The sequence below is a fragment of the Miscanthus floridulus genome, chromosome 8, assembly GCF_019320115.1.
Source record: "Miscanthus floridulus cultivar M001 chromosome 8, ASM1932011v1, whole genome shotgun sequence".
Taxonomy (NCBI): domain Eukaryota; kingdom Viridiplantae; phylum Streptophyta; class Magnoliopsida; order Poales; family Poaceae; genus Miscanthus; species Miscanthus floridulus.
Window position 1 is genome coordinate 21,690,760 of NC_089587.1, and position 23,238 is coordinate 21,713,997.

Consider the following 23,238-nt stretch of genomic DNA (forward strand, 5'->3'; position numbering starts at 1 on the left):
TGATTTCTATAATTTTTCTCTTTCTTTTCAATAACTACCTTACCATATTAACAAAATACTTAGTTAGCAGTATAATTAATATGCATAAAAACTATCATATTCACTTGATCCTACCAGCGATGCATGTGAGTTATGATACAACGTTTTTCTCTTTCGAAACAGCATCCAGAACAGAAGAGAGACGAGAGAGCCCGAGAGACGAGAGAGCTCGAGTCAAGAACAGTAAGCAGCCCAGAAGCCAACAGACATTTAAGAGGGGGAGCTAAAAAAATTGCAGTCTTTACCGGCACCATCCCTACCACGCCGCTTCCGAAGAGAGAGACACCATGGCCGTGTCGTCCTGGTAGGGGATAAGCAACCGAGGAAAGCAGCCATCTTCGCCGCGGAGGGAGAAAGGTCAAGAGGGAGAGTGTGTGGGGACCAGGCCAAGCATGGAGGCGCTGGCCGCCGCATTCGCCACCGGCCTTCTCCTTGCCCTCGCGGCGGCGCCAGCGGGGGCCGAAACCGACTCCGCCGACGGTAAGAGCCCTGGGTGGGCGGCGCTCCGGGTTCCGGCTGGGGTTCTTGGTTTTCTGGGGGTGGCGTGGTGGGTTTTCCTTTCTTCTTGTTTTTGCGTGCGATTAATAATGGTTCGGTTCCTTGTTGCAGCCGCGGCGCTGGGGAATCTCTACACCTCCTTGAACAGCCCGTCGCAGCTGGCTGGGTGGTCGGCCAGCGGCGGCGACCCCTGCGGCGCGGCGTGGCAGGGCGTCACCTGCTCCGGCGCCGGCGTCACCGAAATGTAAGATCCCGTGAACGCCCACATCCAAGGAACCTTGTTGATAGGTATCTTGCATCACCGTGTAGTAGATTGATTGCCTTTTCAGTTCCATGATTCCCCTTACCATTAGGTGGGTTCAGCGATGGAAATGACCATGGCTTTTTTGGCTGGTTTCCGGTGTTTGATCCTTGTTGTACTTTAAGTTTGTGGCTTGTGGGAGCTGGTAAGAATGGGAGCACCTGATGTAATGTTGTTGTCTGTGCTAGTCTCAAGTTTAGACGGTACCACAAGGCCATCGAACTATTAGCATTATGTTTTATTTGTTCATCTATGCATTCATGCTAGTAATGAGTAATGACAATTTAGGATTAGTAAGCTGTGATACAATCCAAATTGATGTTTCTCAAGACCTTTGCTATTTCACTTGCTTCTTTCTTCGAAATTTTGTTCATTGGTGGCTGAACTCCTTTATCTACTTGTGTGGTTATGGAGATTCCTAGTCATGAAACGATGTAATGCTCATCAATTCTGCATTTCTTCTGTGTTCTGTCACAATATGCAGCAAACTTCCAGGGATAGGGCTCGATGGTTCTCTGGGATACGAACTCTCCAACCTGTTCTCTTTGAAAACGCTGTGAGAGCTGCAACTTCTCTGTAGTCTTTTTTTTCCCTATATAATTATAACCACCGTTTTGATCCACAATTTCATAACATGCAGAGATTTGAGTAATAACAACTTGCATGGTTCAATCCCTTACCAGCTGCCACCTAATCTCACCAATCTGTATGTGTCTTGTTCCCCTCCTAGTATATTTGTTCTGTAGTATCTGGCGTTTGACTGTGATTGGTGATGCAGGAATCTGGGTAGCAACAATTTCAATGGCAACCTTCCATACTCTATATCAAATATGGATTCGATTCAATACCTGTAAGCTGCTAACCAGTGCAACCTTACCTTGTTATGTTTTTGTTTGCACAATATACTGTTAGATCATGCTGGAAAAGTATAATTCACTGAAACTTTTGATGCAGCAATCTCAGCCACAACTCACTTTCTCAGCAACTGGGTGATCTATTTGGAAGCCTCAATTCACTTTCAGAGTTGTAAGATTTTCTGATCCTTTCTTTATTACAAGACTTAACTTTACCTCATTAATTTCTTACACCGCCCCTCTTTCATCCCAATGCCCAATGAGCAGATGAATTGTGTTCTGTAAAATGGAGCATTAGGAATGACATAGTTGCCTTTGCTTGAAATCCCAAGACATCGACTAAGAATGAATGCGCTTCCCCTCTGGAAACACAGAATGGAAAAGAATCGAGTGTATCATTAAGGAATCCGCAGTGGTTGCATACTTGCATCGGACAATTGTTCACCCACATGACACGTATGCCTGGATTCCTTATACAACCAAACTGATTCATCCCTCCTCCAGCGAATGAGTTGGCTAACGGACTAAGAACATAAAAGAAATCGGTTGCAGGGGCTAGACCCATGATGTGCACTGCTGCAGCTCTGCCAGCCAGTGAATGGATCCATTTCTTTACTCGCTATGAATCGATCCATATGTTTGTGTTAGACTGCTATATTATGGGCTGTAGCTTGGGCTATTGGCATTGCTGTATGGGCTGTTACGCCCTGGGCTTGGGCTGGGCGCCCCTTGGGGTTTTATGGTAGATGATCTTGGTTTAGGCAAGGATCACCGTTGATTGGGTGTTTCTATAAACCCTTGACAATCCTTGCCTATATATTGTACTTATTTGGTACCTCCATAATCAATCTCCATAATCAATCTACTGAGTTTTCCCAAGCAATCTCTTCTTTCATGGTATCACGAGTCTGGGTATTCCCCCCGATTCTGCCTCCGCTGCCCTAGCGCGCCTTTTCCCTCGGCTGCGCTCCTCCCCAGTGCGCCCTCCCCTCGGCTGCGCTCGTCCCCAGCGCGCCCTCCCCTCGGCTGCGCTCCTCCCACCCATCTGCGCCGGCCTCCCTGTGCTGTGATGCCTGTGACTCCTCCCCCCTCTCCCAAATCGGCAGCCGCCGCCGCCGTCGCCTCCAAGGCTGCTGTCCCCACGGTATCTAGCCTAGACTCCGATGCCCAGGCCAAGGCTGCCGCCACCACCAAAGCTGCTGCCGATGTGGATGCCGCTGCGCACCTGCGCGCAGCCAATCGGAAGGTTGAGCGCGATGCCGCCCTTGCGCGCGCCGCCGTAGCTAAGAAGGAAGCCCAGGCCGCCGCTTTGGAGCGCGTCGCCGCCGCCACCCGCGCTCACGACGCCCTGGCACGCGCTGAGCAGGAACGCGCCGCCGTTGGCGCTCCTGCGGACGGGGACGATGAGGACGACCTCTCCGATCACGCTTCCGACCACAATGACAACACCGATCTGCATCAAGCCCTCCTTCTGCAAGAGGCTGCTGCAATCGCCAACCTCCACTCCCAGGCTGTTGCGGTCCAGAACATCCGCAATCTTGTCACGGTTGTTCTCGACCTCAACGCCGGCAATTTCAATCGGTGGCGCGATCAGTTCCTCCTCATCGTTGGGAAGTATTCCCTTCAACACCATGTCCTGCAGGACTTACCGGCACCTGGTTTCCCTGACTGGCAGCGCATGGACTGCGTTGTCAAGTCATGGATCCTCTACACCATCTCCGACGACCTCGCCGCGACGATCTCAGCGCGCAACTCCACTGCCCGCGACACTTGGCGCGCCGTGGAGTCCCAGTTCTTCAATAACCGCGAGACGCGCCCTCCTCCTCGACGCCAAGCTCCGCAACTTCGTTCAAGGTGATCTGTCCATCACCGATTACTGCAAGGAGCTCAAGCGCATGGCGGACACGCTTGGTGACTTAGGTGAAGTCGTCACCGACCGCACCCTCGTCCTCAACCTCATTCGCGGTCTGAATGAGCGCTTCAAGACCGTCGGCATGCATCTCCGGCGAGGGCGCCCCTTCCCCACGTTCCTGGACGCCAAGGCTGACCTCCTCCTGGAGGAGCTGACGATGGAGAACACGTCGTCGTCTCAATCGACAGCGCTCGCCGCTTCCACCACTACGTCAACCCCGTTGCGTCCTCCTGTTGTTAAGCAGCCTGCAGCCTCCAGCGCAGGCTCCGGGGGTGGCTCTGCTCCCTCCAAGAACCGCCGCGGAAAACGCGGCGGCCGGCGCGATGGCGCTGGTGGCAACCCGGCGCCCACTGGTACGCAGCCAGGTGCCCAGTCCAGCGCGCCCTTTGGTAGACAGTTTAAGCCTGGCAGCTCCGGCTCCGGGGGTGCGCCATGGCCCTCCATCTACCGCCCGTGGGCCGGGGCCATCCAAATGTGGCCTGGACCACAACCTGGGCAGCGGCCTCCACTTGCGCCATTGCCTGGCACCCCTCAGCACGCTCTGCTGGCCCAACAGACTCTTCAACAGCATGCTGTGCCTGCCCCGGTCATGGAGAACGCCGGGTCTTGGACTGCACCACCCCCCGGCTACTACCAACCGCACGACGGACTTCCTACATGGGATCAGCCATCTCTGGCCTCGACATTCAGCACCATGACGCTGCAGCAGCCACAAAACAACAATGACTGGTACTTCGATTCAGGTGCAACATCTCACATGTCCTCACATTCCGATTCACTTTCACATACTACTTCGTGGTATCCTACTCCATCATCCATTGTTGTCGGTAACGGATCCTTACTCCCCATTACATCCACTGGCTCTACAGTCATTTCACCGTCTTTACGTCTTAATAATGTGTTGGTTTCCCCACAACTTATTAAGAACCTAATTTCTGTTCGCCAGTTCACTATCGATAACAATTGTTCTGTTGAGTTTGACCCGACTGAGTGTTCTGTGAAGGATCTTCTGTCTCGGAATGTGATTGTCAGGTGCAATAGCTCCGGACCGTTGTACCCTCTCTGGCTGCCAGCTGCTCAATCCTTGGTTGCCGCCACCGAGTCTTCACTTTGGCATCGCCGCCTCGGTCATCCTGGACATGAGGCCCTCTCCAAGCTTGCGTCGAGTCTTCCTACTTGTCGTCATGATACTACTACTGTTTGTCATGCATGTCAATTAGGTCGTCATGTCCGTCTTCCATTTCATTTGTCAACTTCTCGAGCGTCCAATAAATTTGATCTGATACATTGTGATCTGTGGACATCACCTGTTCTTAGTGTCTCGGGCTATAAATATTACTTGGCTATTCTTGATGATTGTTCACATTATTTATGGACGTTTCCTCTGAAGTTGAAATCTAACGCTTTTCCGACCATCGCTCACTTTTTTGCCCTTGTGTCCACTCAGTTCGGCACCACCATCAAGGCAGTTCAGTGCTACAACGGTTGTGAGTTTGACAACTCCAGCTCCCGCACGTTCTTCCTTACCCATGGTGTTCGCCTCCGCATGTCGTGCCCGTACACTTCCGCCCAGAACTGTAAGGCCGAGCATATCACTCATTCCATTAACAATGTGATTCGCTCCCTACTGTTCCAGGCTTCCCTATCACCCTCATTCTGGGTCGAAGCTATGCAGACAGCCACATATCTCATTAACATCTTGCCCACCAAAACGCCGAGCTCATCCACCCCGCACTTCGCCCTCTTCGGCACAGCGCCCTCCTATGATCACCTACGCGTTTTTGGCTGCACTTGTTATCCCAACTTGTCCGCCACAGCTCCCCACAAACTTTTCCCTCGATCCACCTTGTGTGTCTTCCTGGGATATTCAGCTCATCATAAAGGATACCGCTGCCTTGATCTCTCTTCCAATAGAGTAATCATCTCTCGTCACGTCGTCTCTGACGAGTCAGCATTCCCCTATGCTGAGCATGCCTCCACTCCATCCCCGGCAGACTTTGAGTTTTTGGACGTTACTGACTATGTGCCGGCTCCCATCGGACCAGCACATAAGTTTCTCTCTGCAGGCACTGGTCCTTTGACACTCGCACAACCACGTGCGGCTGCGGCTGACCCCGATGATGACCTGGCTGCTTCAGCAGCGCTTGATGCGCTCCCAGCCATTCCACCAGTTGCGCCTGCCCCCTCGCCCGCATAGCCACGTGCGGCCCCTGCCTCGCCTTCGCCCGCACAGCCACGTGCGGCTACGATGTCACCATCGCCTACACGGCCACGTGCGGCACCGACTTCTTCGACCTCGCCGTCACCTGCAGCTTTGGCCGAGCCTCGCGGACCTCCGCCCGGTTTCCCGCAGTCCGTCATGTCTACACGCGCCGGGAGCGCCCAGCTACTGTCCAGCCAGCTGCTGAGCGCCGAGCTGCTGTTCAACCAGCTACTGCCCCTACGCCGCGCCGGGAGAGCCCAGCTGCTGCACCTGCGCTGTTGCCTAAGGGTGCTGTTGCTTTCCCCCCAGTGATCAACCAGCACCCCATGGCCACGCGCGCGAAGACCGGCTTCCGGATTCCTGCTCTCTATCATGCTACGCCACTGTCTCCAGTGCCCAAGACCTTCCGCAGCGCACTCGCCGATCCGAATTGGCGTGCTGCTATGGAGGAAGGACATGCTGCTCTTCTTTAAAACCACACATGGGACCTTGTTCCACGCCCCCCTTGGGCTAATGTGGTCACCGGGAAGTGGATTTTCAAGCACAAGTTCAACGCCGACGGGTCACTTGAGCGGTACAAGGCACGCTGGGTTCTTCGCGGCTTCACTCAGCGGCCTGGCGTGGATTTTTCAGAGACTTTCAGTCCAGTTGTGAAGCCTGCCATAGTTCGCACCGCGCTTTCTCTGGCCCTGTCTCACCAGTGGCCCATGCACCAGCTCGATGTGAAGAATGTCTTCCTACATGGCCTCTTGTCAGAGACAGTGTATTGTGTACAGCCGTCTGGTTTTGAGGATCTCACCCACCCGGACTTCGTGTGTCAGCTCAACAAGTCCTTGTATGGGTTGAAGCAAGCTCATCGCGATTGGTACAGTCGGTTCACCACTTTTCTGTTGTCTCTCGGGTTTGTCGAAGCCAAGTCAGACACCTCGCTCTTCATCTACAGGCACAGCTCAGATATTGCCTATCTCCTCATGTATGTGGATGACATCGTCCTCACAGCCTCCTCCCCGGGTCTCCTTCGGCGGATCATTTCGGCCCTCCAACAGGAGTTCTCAATGAAGGATCTTGGCAAACTGCATCGCTTTCTCGGTATGCATGTTCAGCAGTGTGGTGACGGTCTCTTCCTTTCGCAGCGGCAGTATATGCTGGATATCTTGGACCGTGCTGGGATGGCTGAGTGTAAGTCGTGTTCTACTCCAATCGACACAAACCCCAAGGTTGCAGCTGCTGATGGTCCTCCTGTGGCTGATGCAACAGATTATTGAAGTCTTGCTGGCGCATTACAGTATCTAACCTTCACACGGCCTGACATCGTTTATGCTGTCCAGCAAGTCTGCCTTCACATGCATGACCCACGGGAACCACACTTGGCAGCACTCAAGCGCATCCTTCGCTATGTTCGGGGCACTCTCCACTTGGGTCTACTATTGCGGCCATCTCCTGCCACTTATCTTGTGGTCTACACTGACGCTGATCGGGCTGGTTGCCCTGACACGTGCAAGTCCACCTCGGGCTACGCGGTGTTCCTCGGTGATAATCTCGTCTCCTGGTCCTCCAAGCGTCAGAATACAATCTCTAGATCCAATGCTGAAGCTAAGTACCGCGCGGTGGCCAACGGTGTTGCTGAGGCCTCTTGGCTGCGTCAGCTCTTGCTCGAGCTCCATGCCCCCCTTCGGCGTGCTACTTTGGTCTATTGTGACAACATTAGCGTCGTCTACATGTCTTCCAACCCGGTTCAGCATCAGCGCACCAAGCACATCGAGATTGACCTCCATTTCGTTCGGGAGAAGGCTGCTGCTGGTAATGTTCATGTCCTGCATGTGCCAACCTCATCCCAATATGCGGACATCTTCACCAAAGGTCTTCCATCTTCGGTCTTCACAGAGTTCAGGTCTAGCCTGAACGTGCGCGGTGGCGACGATCAGACTGCGGGGGCGTGTTAGACTGCTATATTATGGGCTGTAGCTTGGGCTATTAGCATTGTTGTATGGGCTGTTACGCCCTGGGCTTGGGCTGGGCGCCCCTTGGGGTTTTATGGTAGATGATCTTGGTTTAGGCAAGGATCACCGTTGATTGGGTGTTTCTATAAACCCTTGACAATCCTTGCCTATATATTGTACTCATTTGGTACCTCCATAATCAATCTACTGAGTTTTCCCAAGCAATCTCTTCTTTCAGTTTGCATTGACTCTTCTCTCTCCTCCATGGTTTAATGTCCTCTAGTGATTGAATCGACTCATTGCCTTGCCACGCAGGATGATATATTGCTTTAAACTCCATAAAATGCAAGTTTGCTTCACAGTCCATATGGAGAACTAAGATGTAGAAGTTGATCAGTAGATGAAAACATGACCGATTTACATGGCTGTTAGAACTGGAGTTTCAGATAGTTTCATGTTTCTTGTACCGTACAAAACCGACATCCTTATATCAGATGGCTCGTATACTTTTTTTCATAACTTGAATTTTTGGAGGATCTGAATTACTCCGTAAAGTATAAAGATAGTCTCCCAATAAAGACTTAAGACTAGGAGTAAATGCAATTGTTCCTTGAAAAATATAACATTTATAATGGTTATAAGAAGTGACATTTTACTTGACACAACAAAACAACTTGACATTTTAATTGTGCACTTGGTTTCTTGAATCTATCTTATACAATTTGACCACGCAGGATGTTATATCTCTTTACACTCCTCACTGGAGATGACCTTAGGCAATCTTGCCATTGTCACACTTTTGAGATACCTTTTGCAACATTACCTTTCACTTGCTTTCATATAAACCATCTGGTGCGCTTTTTTCTTCTTCGGATCTTTGTTTAAAACTCCATCGAATGCCAGTTTGCTTCATAGTCCATAGGGAGAACTAAGATGTAGAAGTTGACCAGGAGATGAAAACATTACCGATTTACATGGCTGTTAGAATTGGAGTTTCAGATAATTTCATGTTCTTGTACCGTACAAAATCAACATCCCTATATCAGATGGATCATATACTTTTTTTCATAACCTGAATTTTCGGAGGATCTGAATTAGTCCGTAAAAGTGTAAAGACAGTCTTCCGGTAAAGACTTTAGGCTAGGAGTACATGCAGTTGTTCCTTGGAAAATTTAGCATTTATAATGGTCATAAGAAGTAACATTTTACTTGACACAACAAAACATACTGTCCATTTGGTTTCATGAATCTATCTTATACAACTTGTACTCCTTGACAGAGATGTATCTTTCAACAAATTGACAGGGGATCTTCCCAATTCTATTGGTTCTTTATCAAATCTTTCAAGTCTGTAAGTATTAAACAATCTCTTCAAAGAAAGCTTCTACTTTGCATTAGTTTTTCAACGAGGATGGATTCATGTTTACCTGCTTTGCAGTTATATGCAAAACAATCAGTTAACGGGTTCTGTCAATGTTCTCCGTGGGCTAAGCCTTACTACATTGTAAGTAAACTGTCAGACAATAGTTCAACTTCTATTCATGCTTGCTTGATAACTAATAACTTTTTTAAACAGGAACATAGCAAACAACAATTTCAGTGGTTGGATACCAAAAGAATTCAGCTCCATTCCAGATCTAACGTATGTTCCAAGTCTTACTTCACTTCTATGGAAATTGTCATTGCTGGGTTCTAATTACATGCTGTAAATGCAATCACAGACTTGAAGGGAACTCATTTGCCAATGGACCTGCTCCCCCGCCGCCACCTTTTATGCCGCCGCCCCCTCAAAGGCCACGGAATCGTCCTAAGCGTCCTCAGGCGCCAGGTGATGCTCCTAAAGGATCAGAAACCCCCACTATTCAAAGTAACAAGAAGCAAGGCCTTGGGACAGGCCCGCTTGTGGGCATAATTGCTGGATCGATAGTTGCTGTTTTATGTGTGTTTCTGCTTTTGGTATGCTGCATGTGCAATGCTCGGAAAAGAACTGATGATGCCAGCAGTGAATCAAAAGATTTTGTAGGTCCTCTGACAGTAAACATTGAGAGAGGTATGTCATGTTTTATGATGTATAATGTCATGTTGCAGTACACTTCTTGGTTGATGCTAGATAAATATAGATTATTCAGTTAGCTAAGATGCTTTTTTTTTTGTTAAAGAGGTAACCTTTGACTGTACCACTGCTTGATTGATCTGGAAACCACTAATTGAAGACATTGGTGATGATTAAACATTTATTGTACTTGAATTATGACCAGAGCTTGAACCATTGGAATTTGCTCCCTTTGCATGCACTCCTCATTCTCAAGATCAGTATAATTGTGTAATATAGTTTTGTAGTTAGGACAGAGATAATACAATGGCATAAAACTCGAAAACATGGGATTTTTTATGAATATATCTAATGGCCTCATTTAGCTATAATGATATCAGGTTTCTTGTTCAGAAGATTACAACCAGAAGAGAGCACAATTACATAACTCTGATATTCCGGTCCCTTGATAGTTGATATTCTCACTATTCTCTTCGTTTTTGTTTTCTAGCTTCTAGCAGGGAAATCCGAGAGCAGATTGAAGATACCTCTATAGCAACTGCAAAACTACCACCTCCTGAGAAAATGACTCCTGAGAGAGTTTACGGTAAAAATGGTTCTATGAGAAAGACAAAGGTCCCCATAACCGCAACACCTTATACTGTTGCTTCTCTCCAAGTTGCTACTAATAGTTTCTGTCAAGATTCTCTTTTGGGTGAGGGTTCACTTGGTCGTGTTTATAAGGCTGATTTCCCAAATGGAAAGGTACAGTGTCCTACTAAAATCAAAATCTATATATTTGGTGTATTTTATCGCAACCCTTCTTGCTAATACTCGACTGCAAACCATTCTAATGCATTATAAATCTGTGTAGTGTCATTTATCAATAGATTAGTCTTGTTACATTCTTTATAAATGATATAGCTATGAAGCCAAGTCCTCGTGCTTTTGTTGTTTATTTAGGTAGTGGTTTATGAATATACATGGTTTTTCAGACCCTCTGCACGACAGTTGTTTGTTAGTCATCCTGTGTTCTGCACCTCAGTTGTGTGTTACTGTGTTATGATTACAGGTTCTCGCTGTTAAAAAGATGGATAGCGCCGCGCTTTCTTTACAGGAAGAAGACAATTTCCTTGAGGCTGTATCGAGCATGTCACGGCTAAGGCATCCAAACATCGTGCCATTGACAGGATATTGTGCTGAACATGGGCAAAGGCTTCTTGTCTATGAGTACATTGGAAATGGAACACTGCATGATATGTTGCACTTCTCTGATGAAATGAGCAGGAAGCTTACATGGAACATCCGCGTAAGGATAGCACTAGGCACTGCTCGAGCACTTGAGTAAGTTTGAACCGTACTGCACTTTGTACTCCAAGGTTATGGCAGAGGATGCATATGACGTCTTCAAATTTTCTTGTAGGTACCTGCATGAGGTGTGCTTGCCATCTGTTGTTCATAGAAATTTTAAGTCTTCAAACATTCTACTAGATGAGGAGCATAATCCACACCTATCTGACTGTGGACTTGCTGCCTTGACTCCAAATACTGAAAGACAGGCAAGTAACACACATCTCTTCTACTGAAGTTGTTCAAATACCCATTTTTGGAATCTGTAGTTTCTACTTGGTCCATGGATTAACTAATTGGCCTGTCACTGCAGGTTTCAACTGAAGTATTTGGATCATTTGGCTATAGCGCCCCAGAGTTTGCCATGTCTGGCATTTATACTGTAAAGAGCGATGTGTACAGTTTTGGAGTGGTAATGTTAGAGCTATTGACAGGGCGGAAGCCACTAGACAGGTATGTGATCTAGCTTGTATCCAATCCTGGTTCATTGCATCTTGTAAGAAGTTGAAATAGCCTTCGGATGGTTATTGCAGTTCCAGAGAGAGGTCAGAACAGTCCCTTGTTAGATGGGCTACCCCTCAGCTTCATGATATTGATTCACTTGCTAGGATGGTTGATCCGGCATTAAATGGAATGTACCCAGCTAAATCACTCTCCCGTTTTGCAGACATAATTGCACTCTGCGTTCAGGTATATTCTTGATTTGTGATGCATGTTATGTTGTTGATCTGTAACGGCCAAGCTCCCATGGTGGCCTTAAAAATTTTAAAAAATCATTCGTGGAGAAACTGTCTTGCAGAATAGTGCCAAATTTGTTAATATTTCTGAGTCTACTACTTAGATGGGTGCTTTACCACATAAAATCATTCACTGGAAAGTTTTTATTGGTTCCTTTGGGCTCCTATTTTTCCTTAAGGAGACATATACTAAGAATGTTTATATCTTTTGTTTCTGCAGCCTGAGCCAGAGTTTCGTCCACCCATGTCAGAGGTTGTCCAGCAACTTGTGCGCTTGATGCAGAGGGCTAGCATAGTAAGGCGGCAATCAGGAGAAGAGCTAGGGTTTTCATACAGAGCCCCAGAACGAGAAGGAGACCTGAGAGACCTTTCATTCTAAGCAAGTGCTTCCATGATACAAGCGCAAAGCAGCTCGGAGGCTAAATTTGCAAGGAAAATATATGGAACACTCATATAGCCATATGAATTGGAGAACTCGAGAAGATCATAGCAATTCAGGATCGAATGAGTTTGAGAAGATAATTTTGGTACCTATTGTTCAACTTTGTTAAGTCTTCTACATCCATCTCATTTTCCAGTCAGTATACTTGCTGCTGTATCTAAACTGAGGCTCGAATCGAAGGTGGTGTATAGCTGATTATTGGTAGAGAAGAAGGAAAAGAAATGTAACATGATCGATGCTCTGTTAAGTTTTAATGACAGAAATCTCCTAGACCTCACCAGTCATTTACATATACTGGAATGATTTCTTTGGTTTCATGTTTAACCTCTCTTTAGTTAAGTCCGGTTCCTACCTCATGTTATTCAGCTATGTTCCTGAAACATGAAGAACGGGGTATCATAATACACAAATGCCAGTTTCATGTGAGATTTGTTGGAAATTTGGTCCTTTTATATGAAGACCATGATATCTGATACGTGGATCGTCACAACATCCCTCAATGTGCAATTGCAACTATACAGCTCTCAAGTATGACTGTCTCCGTTGGGCTTACCCCATATTCGGCTTATTTTGCTTCTTTTTTTCAGCCGAAACAGTATTTTTATCTCACAACAATTCAGCCAGAACAGTGTTTTCAGTCAGTTTTAGCCAAAATTCAGCCAGCTGTCTGACAGGGGGTCCTAAACTGCTGTTGCTAACTGTGTTTTGTGAATACATGTTTGCAAATCGTAAATACACTGAACATCATCGATGCCAAAATCAGAGATCAAATGGAGATCAGATCTTCAGGTGAGAAATATAGGTATACATACCCTCCTCACCCATCTCTGTCCTGTATCAAGTTGCCAATCATCTTGCCAAGAGGCACGGTGCCCTTGGCCATGATCTCCAGTCTCGACGTGTTGGAGGCGTTCCCGAACAGTGCGAGGCCGAACATCAAGAGCTCCGGCAGGAACAGTCTGGATGACAGGAAACCGTGCCAATAGTGCGGCTCCAGGTCGAAGAAGGCGTCAAAGAACCGGCGCGTTCCCTCGAGGTCCAGCTTGAGCAGGATGTCCATGCCGAAGCAGAAGAACTCCCTCTGCCGCCGCCTGTTGGCGGGCCACAGCTGCTTCCACACCTCTGCGGAGAGCGCGTCCCCTGCCAGGCCGCCCATGCCGCTGCCGGTGTCGAGGAACCTCACGATGGCGTCCGCCACGATGGGCGCGGTGGCAAGCGTGCGCGCCACCATGTACCCAGTGGACGGGTGCACCATCCCGGCCGTGCCGCCGATGCCGACCACCCTCTGCGGCAGGACGGGCAGCGGCCCTCCCATGGGGATGACGCAGCGCTCGTCCTCCTCGACGCTCCGGACGCGTATCCCCAGGTGCCTGAGGCGCGCGGCCAAGCGCTCCTGGATGTCGTCCATGGCGAGCCCCGGGCGCGCGACCAGGGACGTCTCCTCGAGGAAGATCCTGGTGGGGGAGAAAGGCATGGCGTAGAGGAAGGTGGGGATGCGGCGGTTGCGCTCCCTGATCTCCGACCCTTCGGGGAGGTGGGAGTCGCGCCAGTCCATGAAGAGCATCTTGTCGATGTCGAACGGGTGGGCGTCCACCTCGGCGAGGATGCCATAGGCGACCTGGTACCCCGGGTTGTACGGCTTGTCGTACTGCACGAGGCAGCGCGAGAAGCCCGTGGCGTCGAGCACGACGCTGGCCGGGACGGCGACGCCGTCGTCGCAGATGAGGAGGGAGGAGGCGTCGTAGTGGACGGCCTTGGCGACCTTGGCCTGGTGGAAGACGACGCCGTTGGCGACGCAGCGGTCCATCATGGCGGACTTGAGCTTGCGGCGCGCGACGCGGGCGTAGGGGCGGTCGAGCGACTTGGCGCGGCCGTCGCCGATGAAGACGGAGGCGGAGGGCCAGACGGTGTCGAGGCAGTGAGAGAGGCCCATGGCCTCGAACTCGTCCACCCACACGCCGTAGTTGTTGGGCCACACCACCGCGGGGGACGGGTCGATGGCGCACACCGACAGGCCCGCCTCCGCCACGCGCTGCGCCACGGCGAGGCCCGCGGGCCCGCCGCCCACCACGGCGAGGTCCACGGGGCGGGCGCGCGCCGGGTCGTAGCGGGGCAGGTCGAGGGACAGCAGCTCAGGCCGCGTGGGCGGGGCCAGGGACCGCAGCGCCGCGGCCGACGCCGGCCCCGCCGCGGCGCGGCAGATTACGGACGCGGGCGGCGGCGACGGCAGCTTGCAGGGGTGGTGGTGGGTGCGGAGGAGGATGGCGGTGGCGGGCATGATGGGGGAGGTGGGGGGGAATTCGAGCGCGGTGGAGCCGTGCAATCCCGAGCCTGAGGCGGTGGTGATAAGCTGCAGCTGCAGCTGATTTCAGTGGGGGCACCAGTGTCGATCCAATTCCAATGGCATTCTTCACCCAAGCACCTCAAATGTTTTGTGAATGTTGTTTTTCCCCCCCTTAAATCTGGTATATGTTCTATATGGATCACCAATGGTAGATGCACATGGGGCATAAGTCTTCAAGGGGGTAAGGGTAGTCTAGTCCGTTGAAACTGAAACAACATGCTTGAATTTTTTAGCATGACAAGTGACTTTTAGAGTGAGGTACGTGTCGGTGTAGAAAGTGACCAACTAGTAAATATTTGTAGTTTTGCTGTACGTTGTGATCGGAGGTGGCCTAGCACTCAGTGACACAGGATTTATACTGGTTCAGGCAGCGTGCCCTACGTCCAGTCGGGGTCGGTCAGTGACTTTATTCCTGAGCCCAGGTGCTCGAAGTCTGTAGTGGGGTTACAAACGAGAAGGAGAAAGGAGGGGGTGTACAAGAGGTTCGGTTGGCTCCGACCGAAAGAGTTGCGGTCGGAACTTGGTGGTCCTGCGGTTGTAAGGTGTTGATGTCGATCTAGTGAGTCTGAGCTTGAAGAAGTCGATCTCCTCGTAGAAGGGAGCGCATCCCCTTTTATAGATGAACGGGATGGCTTTACAGGTGAGAGGGAGAGAGTACAGATGTTTCTAAGCCTTATTGCCTACGCTGATGAAAACTGGATAATGGTTGACGCCCCCCAATACTGTCGATGTCGCTGTTGGATGTCAGATGTGCACGGGAGGTCGAGCGCTCCGGTCGGAGAGGTGGGCCGAAGAAGCTGACGAACGGGCACTTGTTCTTTTGGGTAGACCTTCCGGTCGGCGACCGGACTGCCCTTCTGGCCCGTTGTGTTTTAGACTCTTGGGCCGGCCCATGAACTATATGTTGTTTTCTTGGGCCGAGCCCGGGCGTGGAAGCCGGTCCTCGAGGGACCCCGAGTTTATGAACCCGACAGGAGCCCCCAAACCCCCGGGCGATTTGAGCCGAATCGTCCGGGGAATTTTTGTCTTGCTGGCGGGTGCGCGCGAGCGCACCCGCGGGTGTAGCCCCCGAGCCCCCGGGTGGTTCGGGCGGAACCGGCTGGGGGTTCTTTGTGTTTGTGTCTATGGGTGCACGTGTTTTGAGTTTTGAGACATAATTTTGTTTAACCATGGCGTCGTTGTGCAGCTGAGGTGTTTTTAATCGCGGGGATTGGATTGAGACAGAACTTACTGATCCCGGCGCGCAAGCCCTAGCGTCGATGCACGCCGTGAACGAAGATAGCTTAGTTTTAGATGCAACAGAGTTTGATCTTTGGCGTCGATGCGCGCCGTGGGATCGGGTGAGGCGGAATCGTGAGTAAACCCAGGCATCGATGCGCGCTGTGGGATCGGGCAAGGTGGAGTCGCTAGTAGACCTAGGCATCGGTGCGCGCCGTGGATCAAGAGTTAGTTTTAGTTAGTGAAGCCGTTACGCGAGTTCGGAGTCGTGGTCCCAAGAGCCGTAGCCGGATGTCGCCGATCCAGTCGACGCGAGTTCAGAGTCACAGTCCCAAGAGCCGTAGCCGGATGTCACCGATCCACTCGATGCGAGTTCAGAGTCACGGTCCCAAGAGCCATAGCCGGATGTCGCCTATCCTGTCGACGCGAGTTCGGAGTCACGGTCCCAAGAGCCGTAGTCAGATGTCGCCTATCCTGTCGATGCAAGTTCGGAGTCGCGATCCAAAGAGCCGTAGCCGGATGTCGCCGATCCTATCGACGCGAGTTCGGAGTCGCGGTCCCTTGGCATTTGAGCCCTCGTGCCTTGTCGGGCCTTCGCGGGGGTTGGTGTGAGTCGTTTTGCGCTACCTCATCCGGTTCCTCACAACCGGAGGGGCTGAGTTTTGTCGCCTGTCCCGATCGCTCAGGCTCGAAGACTAGCTCGGTGAGCTCGCTAACGGGTGTGATCGAGTGACATCCGGATCCGTCGTTCGTGACGGGGTCGGCATAGCCCTCTTGTGGCATTCCACTACTCCTTTACCTGCAGCCCGGTAGATGCCTAGGTCGTTCCGGAGACCGACTCGGGTGGCCTAATGGCCTTCCCTCGATGGATATTCTGTGGGCTTGGCAAGAGATTCAGGATCGAACGAGAAGGTTGAGATGACCCGGTTTGCCAGACCGGGCGAAGGCCACACGGTGCTCATCTATGGTTTTCTCCCTTGGCTCTGTTTGGTTGCTCATGTCAAATGAGGCAAGCCGCTGCTTCGTGGCATAACACGGAGCGTTTTGGTGTATTTTGCTGCACGTGCGATGCTTAGTTCCCGAGCCCCCGGGCGGTTCATGCCCTAACCGTCCAGGGGGTTCAGGCGTACGAGATGAATGCGCGTATGGATGTATGAATGATTTGTAATAAAATAGAGGGGGTTTTGGAGGCCCACTCTATAGCGTGTTGTGGCGAGAGAGAGGGCAGCAGGGTGGCGGTGAAGCCTTCCCTCCTAGGGGTGGTGTCCCCTAGGGCGGCTGCTGGTAACGTGACAGCGGTGGCGACATTGTTGGCGGCGATCCCGATGCCGGTGGCGGAGGTAACCCTTGCGGTCCCTCCTCCGCCAGTCACGGTGGAGGAGACGAGGGGGGCGAGCTCCCCACCTCGCTAGGTGGAGGGCTGCACGCCCCATCCTTGCCGTCGAAGCTGAAGTCGCGGGAGGGAAGCATGGCCGAAATGGAGTTGGGACGCCAGGCGGCGTCTCATGCGAACGTGGCGGTGGAGATCCCGTCTGACGACGAGGCGGATACCGTGGCAGATCCACCGGTGTCGCCGCGGGAGCTGGCGGTGTCGCCGTAGGAGCCGGCGGTGGTCTAGTTGGAGGCTGGGCCCTCCGTTGGTTCATCAGAGGGTGACCTAGAGTGGCCCTTCCCCGAGGACCCGTCAAAGGCGAGGTTCGTCCTCCGTGATTCCCGGGAGCACCAGCTCTGGGACACCTTTGGGGGGCAAGGGCATGCCGCGGTGTCCGAGCTCACCGAGTTGTCCACGAAGCTAGAGAGCGCCCGGAAGCAGGCTCAGTTTGCCCGATAGCTGGTTGAGGTCGACCTGCAGCTCACCACGGAGGTGAGTTTCTGGTACTTCTCTTTGCCCTTTGAATCTTTCGTCGGTTGTTTTTATCATGCCTTTTTTTCACAGGAAATAAGGAAGGTGTCGTCCCGCAAGTCACACTTCCTCTGGGCGGAACACGCCCGGATGGCCGAGCTTGAGCGCCGGGTGGAGTCCGCCTGCCACGAGTCCTAGGCCTGGGCGGGCGAGGCGGCTATGGTGCGGGCGGAGGAGTACCGTGTAGCAGAGCGAGCGACTGCTGCCGAGCGAGGGCTCGAGGCGGCAAAGGTCCACCAGGCGGAGACTAAGGCGAGGCGACGGACGTCCCTGGCGAGCACCGAGGCAGCGCTCCAAGAGTCCTTGGCAGCCCTTAAGCCGAAGCGAGCCACCCTGGAGTCGGTACAGAAGGCCCTAGAGGCGGAGCAAAGGGCCCGATCGGAAGCAGATCGGGAAGTGCTCACGCTCCGGGACCAGGTGATGGGGATGGAGGATGCGAGTGCCCAGCTGCGTGAGCAGGCGGCTCGCCAGGCAGAGGATCTCTCCACTCTTGAGGCCTCTCGCATCAGTGCGTACCTTTTTGTTTTCTCGTGGTGTTCATTTTCCCCCCAGCCTATTTCTGAGCTTGTCGTCCTTCTTGTAGAGGTGGGTGAAAAGGTGAAGGCGCTAGAGCGAGACCTAGAGACGACCAAGACGAACTTCAGCCAGAATGTTGAGGAGCTAGCCAAGTCCCGTGAAGAGCGACGTGCTCTCAAATGGGAGCTCGGCCAGATCCGCAACGCTGCCCAGCTCATCGTCGCGAAAGTCTTCGGGTCGGCGCCAAGTACCAGCGCGCCCGTAGTTCAGCTGGCGGTCCTAGACGCGGTCAAGGACCTCATCAGGAGCGGGCTATTTTATGGAGCGTCGAGGGTGCTGACCTCAGTGGCGACGTACCACCCGAATCTAGACTTTGCCACTATCTACGGCGGATATGCTGAAGGCCTGAGCATGGAGGACATCCAGTCAATCGGGGTGAGCCTGCTGCTGCACGCGCGGTCGGTGTCAGAGCAAGTCTCTACCGAGTGGGTGATGGATGTTCGTCGCCAAGACATGGCCCGAAGCATGCATGGAGAGGATGCCTCTGAGCCTACAGATAGCACGGAGCCTGGTTCGGGGGGGAACGTCGCCTCGGCCCTGATCGAACCAAACGTCGTGCTGCCGGGGAGCGAGCAGCCTACGCCTTCGTCGGTCGCGCCGTCAGCAGATGCCGCCGGGTCGGTTTAATACCTTTTTAAATATAAGTAGTTAGTAAATGTAAGAAGTTTAAGTTCATGGGGGGAACCCCTTTGTAAAATGTTCGCGTGTGTTTTAATGACTGCAATCGGTTTTTGTTTTTGTGATGGAGTTGCTCCATTCGGGGAAGCTTGTTTCCTTTCGTTCCTTAGTCCTCCCTTAGCATAATTTTGTTTTAAATTTCTTTCTTTCTCGTACCTGCCCGTTTGTTCCGTAGGTTGCAACTTTGTGAGCCCAGGACGTGGCCCGCGAGGCTCGGCCGGTCATAACCGTAGGAAAAGGTGGGGTGCAATCAGTCGGAATGTTTCAAAGCAAAGCTACGTAAGGTAAAACAAAGGAACGAACTGCCCTTTTGCTCAGGTAGGAAGGAGTTTCTTCATACAAAAGTAAAAGAATACTTAAGGTAAAAACAAAAACAGAGGGGTAGTAGAGCCCCCTAGTGGAGCCCCCGAGCGCCCCGAGCCAAAAAGTGTTTGGGTCGGGGTGCTCTTATAGGAGCGTTCGCTAAGTAAAGGTAAGACTGAAACTTAGGAAAAGAAGAAAAGACATAGCTGTTCTAAGGTCCTCAGAGAGAGCGTCGTCGTCGTTGTCCTTCAGTCGGTTGGCTTCTGGTCAGATCACTTCAGTCGTCTTAATCCTTGCCCGCTGCGCCCCTGCCCTTGGCTGCTGCTTCCTCACCTTCTTCTTCCCTTGGACTGCCAGCCTACCTCAGTAGGCGCTTGAGGAGCTGGCAGTCCTTGTAGAGGTGCTTGATAGGGTAGTCGTGGTTGGTGCATGGGCTCTTCATGAGATCGTGAAAGTGGCTCGAAGGGTCTTGCTGGGGCTACGTGCCCGTGTGATCGGCCATGGCGACTGACGCGAAGTTAGCCGATTGGCGGTGATCCTTTCTGTTCTTTTCTCCCCTCTATGTGGAGGGGCCCTTGTCTTGATCCTGGCGCCTAGCCTTACCTTTGTCGCGGCCCCCGTTGAAGCATGGCGGAAAAGACGCTTGCTGGGGGTGTTGGACAAAGGTCCGTGGTTCTAGGCTGTCAGGGCTGGGACTCCGGTCGACGCTGCACGCGTCTCGGTTTGGCCCGAGCCGCGCGTAGATAGGCAGTCGGCATGGGGTGGTCATCAAGTCAAGATGAGGTGCGGTTGCGACTTCTTATGTCGCAATCGATGGTTGTGGCGATGGTAGGGTGTAGTGCCCCATTTGCTGCATCCCTGTTCCCCGGACGAGGAGCGAGGCCGCGAGTCGGTGTCGCGATACGGAGCACTTCGCTTGTTGAACGGCGATGGTCTCCACCAGTGCCCGGAGGTTCTGGTGGATTGCCTGTTCGCAAGGGTCGTTTGGCTTGGACAGGCTACGCAGGAGCGTTGCCGCGGCGGCAATGTTCTGACTGGCCCGAGCGAACTATGGGGGGTCGGTCCCCCGAACTGGGGCGTTGTGCTAGGGTTGAAGAGGGGCGACCCCGAGCGCCGCTCGCTAGTCTATGCGCACGGGGCGTAGTGTGGTGTGTCGAGCGCATTGGTGCAGTTGGTGGCTGATGCGGCCACTGTCGTCGTAGGTCCTCCCCGTGCTCACATGTGAGCTTGAGGGTCTCCGCATGAGGGCCCGATGGGGTGTGGGTCCAAAAGGACTCCGTTACCCCTAGCGGCTATTCCGGGGCATCCGCCACAGCGTACTCCCGAGATCAACGGTGGCTAGGCGGCATGTCGCCTATGCTGGAGCCGTCGCTCCCAACGTCGTCATCCATGATGTCGAGGAAACAGGTGGGAGCATAGCTCGCCATTCCCACAAACTCAGACATGAGAGGGTGCGGCGCCAGGACCTTTTGGAGTCCCCGGGCGTAAGCATCTGTGGAAGACGCGAGGCCATAGGGGAACTGGCCGTATGGCGGCTGCGACGGAGACAATAGTAACCCACCAGGTATTTGGCGGAAGATAGAGCATAGTAAGTAAATAACAACATGTATATTACTCATAGCGGGGTTTAAGTAGAGAGTTTGCTCGGAATGAAGCGCAGATGCCGCACCGTCGAAGTTGCGCGTCCTGGAGTCGATGGAGGATGTCCCTCCGATGGGTGCCGGGTCGCGAGCCTCCTCATGGAGGTGGAGTACACTGAGCCGGTCGGCAACGAAGTCCAGGCTCTCGAAGTGGAAGGCCTGGGATGGCTCGAAGACGGGTGGAACCCGCATCCCGACGGGCGAGAGTGCGAGGAACTCCAGCGAGCCGAAACGAATCATATCGCCCGAGCCCACCACGGCATGGGTGGCGGAAAAATGGGCCATCCGATGACCAAAAGAGTGTTGAACGTACAGCGTCTTCCCCACGGACGGTGCCAACTGTTAGTGCAGAAAGTGACCAACTAGTAAATATTTATAGTTTTGCTGTACGTTGTGATCAGAGGTGGCCTAGCACTCAATGACACAGGATTTATACTGGTTCAGGCAACGTGCCCTACGTCTAGTCGGGGTCGGTCGGTGACTTTATTCCTGAGCCTAGGTGCTCAAAGTCTGTAGTGGGGTTACAAACGAGAAGGAGAAAGGAGGGGGTGTACAAGAGGTTTGGTTGGCTTCGACCGGAAGGGTTGCGGTCGGAACTTGGTGGTCCTGTAGTTGTAAGGTATTGATGTCAACCTAGTGAGTCTGAGCTTGAAGAAGTCGATCTCCTCGTATGAGGGAGCGTATCCCCTTTTATAGATGAAGGGGATGGCTTTACAGGTGAGAGGGAGAGAGTACGGATGTTTCTAAGCCTTGTTGCCTACGCTGCTGAAAACTGGATAATGATTGACGCCCCCAATACTGTCGATGTCGCTGTTGGATGTCAGATGTGCGCGGGAGGTTGAGCTATCTTCTTTAGGAAGAATGGATGTCGGTACCTGCAAATACTTCTTGATGCTTAGTGGCATGTGAGGAGCCGCGCTATGTTCACCCGGTATAGCAAATCCTAGAGCCCATACTACGATCGATGTCCAGAGACACGCGAGGGGCTTACCGTATGGGAGTTTTCAGCGATCCCTACAATACTTTGTGTTAGGGTGGCTGTAGAGCACTGTTTCGTGTAGGGTATGGTCCCTGGTACAGTGGTTTTGACTTATGAGCCATGCCTTGCCTTTCTCCGCACATCTTCTGGTTCCTTCCGAACGGGGTGCCTCTGGTTAGATGGCTCTAGTCGGCTCCCAGTGCGCCGGTCGGAGAAGAGCGGTGAGCATGGTTCCCACGAGCCCCGGTCGTGGGGTAGGAGTCGCGGGGTCGGAGTAGGAAGCAGTATTTCAGGCCTTTCGATTGGAGAGACCGCTTGGAGACGGCTGGTGCCCGAAGCGAGCGCTCCGGTCGGAGAGGTGGGCCGAAGAAGCTGACGAACGGGCACTTGTTCTTTTGGGTAGACCTTCCGGTCGGCGACCGGACTGCCCTTCCGGCCCGTTGTGTTTTAGACTCTTGGGCCAGCCCATAAACTATATGTTGTTTCCTGGGCCGAGCCCGGGCGTGGAAGCCAGTCCTCGAGGGACCCCGGGTTTATGAACCCGACAGTATGTATATCTGAATTTTGAAGGCACTTTCATATGCTGAGTGGATGCCATGTTTTTCTAATTTGCGTGGGCCATATTGCCACTAGCCAGGGACCAGAATGATTTATATAGGGTAGGGCACGGAATGTACTGTTCGGTTGATGGTTTCTACGGCTAATAAGCCGGCTCGATGTTGTTTGGTTGTGAGAGAAAAACGTTGTACCATGGCTGATAAGTTCAAGAGAACAGGGTAGTCTCTAGGGTTTTAATTTTCTGATTTTGAAAAAACACTTCGCACGAGATCGATTGTAAACATTTTCCTCGGCTGGACATTGACATAATGACATGAAAGCATTTGGATTAGACTTAGCACTAAAGAACAAAGAATCAAATATGGCACTCCCATAGACAGGAAAGGCTTCAACTTGAAGGGAGAAGAAAATGAATTTGCTACAATCTTAGTAGAAGGCCCTGATATTGAGTTGTGTGAAGAACTTCCTCTATCAGCTCCCTCCCCGTCGTCTCCTTTTCACTTCCCCGAACATCATAATTCTTCAATCCTTCTATATTGCCTCTGAACCTGTAGTGGAGTGCCTTGCTACTTCAATATGAAAAGGAAGATGAGATCACAAAAACCCAAAAGGTGTTGATTTTTGGCTTTCCATTACTTTTAGGCCTCATTTGGTACAACCCTGCTTTACTTATGGAGTAATTTTCTTTATCTTCAGTTCCACGAACAGCTCCACTGGTGGAGTTAAAGCTA

General features: G+C 52.0%; 2 protein-coding genes across 2 annotated transcripts; one reads left to right on the forward strand and one right to left on the reverse strand.

The window, feature by feature from the left end:
* Nucleotides 1–245: 245 nt before the first annotated feature.
* Nucleotides 246–12,660, forward strand: LOC136475944 (protein STRUBBELIG-RECEPTOR FAMILY 8-like). Its single transcript, XM_066473602.1, has 16 exons — nucleotides 246–519; nucleotides 649–781; nucleotides 1,323–1,394; nucleotides 1,479–1,544; nucleotides 1,617–1,688; nucleotides 1,793–1,864; nucleotides 9,027–9,098; nucleotides 9,186–9,251; nucleotides 9,324–9,389; nucleotides 9,469–9,797; nucleotides 10,291–10,544; nucleotides 10,852–11,123; nucleotides 11,203–11,338; nucleotides 11,443–11,582; nucleotides 11,663–11,819; nucleotides 12,087–12,660. Exons 1-16 carry the CDS (start codon nucleotides 432–434, stop codon nucleotides 12,243–12,245), a joined length of 2,154 nt encoding a protein of 717 aa, XP_066329699.1. The 5' UTR covers nucleotides 246–431; the 3' UTR covers nucleotides 12,246–12,660.
* A 265-nt stretch (nucleotides 12,661–12,925) lies between these two features.
* Nucleotides 12,926–14,587, reverse strand: LOC136475945 (lycopene beta cyclase, chloroplastic-like). Its single transcript, XM_066473603.1, has one exon. It carries the CDS (start codon nucleotides 14,584–14,586, stop codon nucleotides 13,126–13,128), a length of 1,461 nt encoding a protein of 486 aa, XP_066329700.1. The 5' UTR covers nucleotide 14,587; the 3' UTR covers nucleotides 12,926–13,125.
* Nucleotides 14,588–23,238: the final 8,651 nt, after the last annotated feature.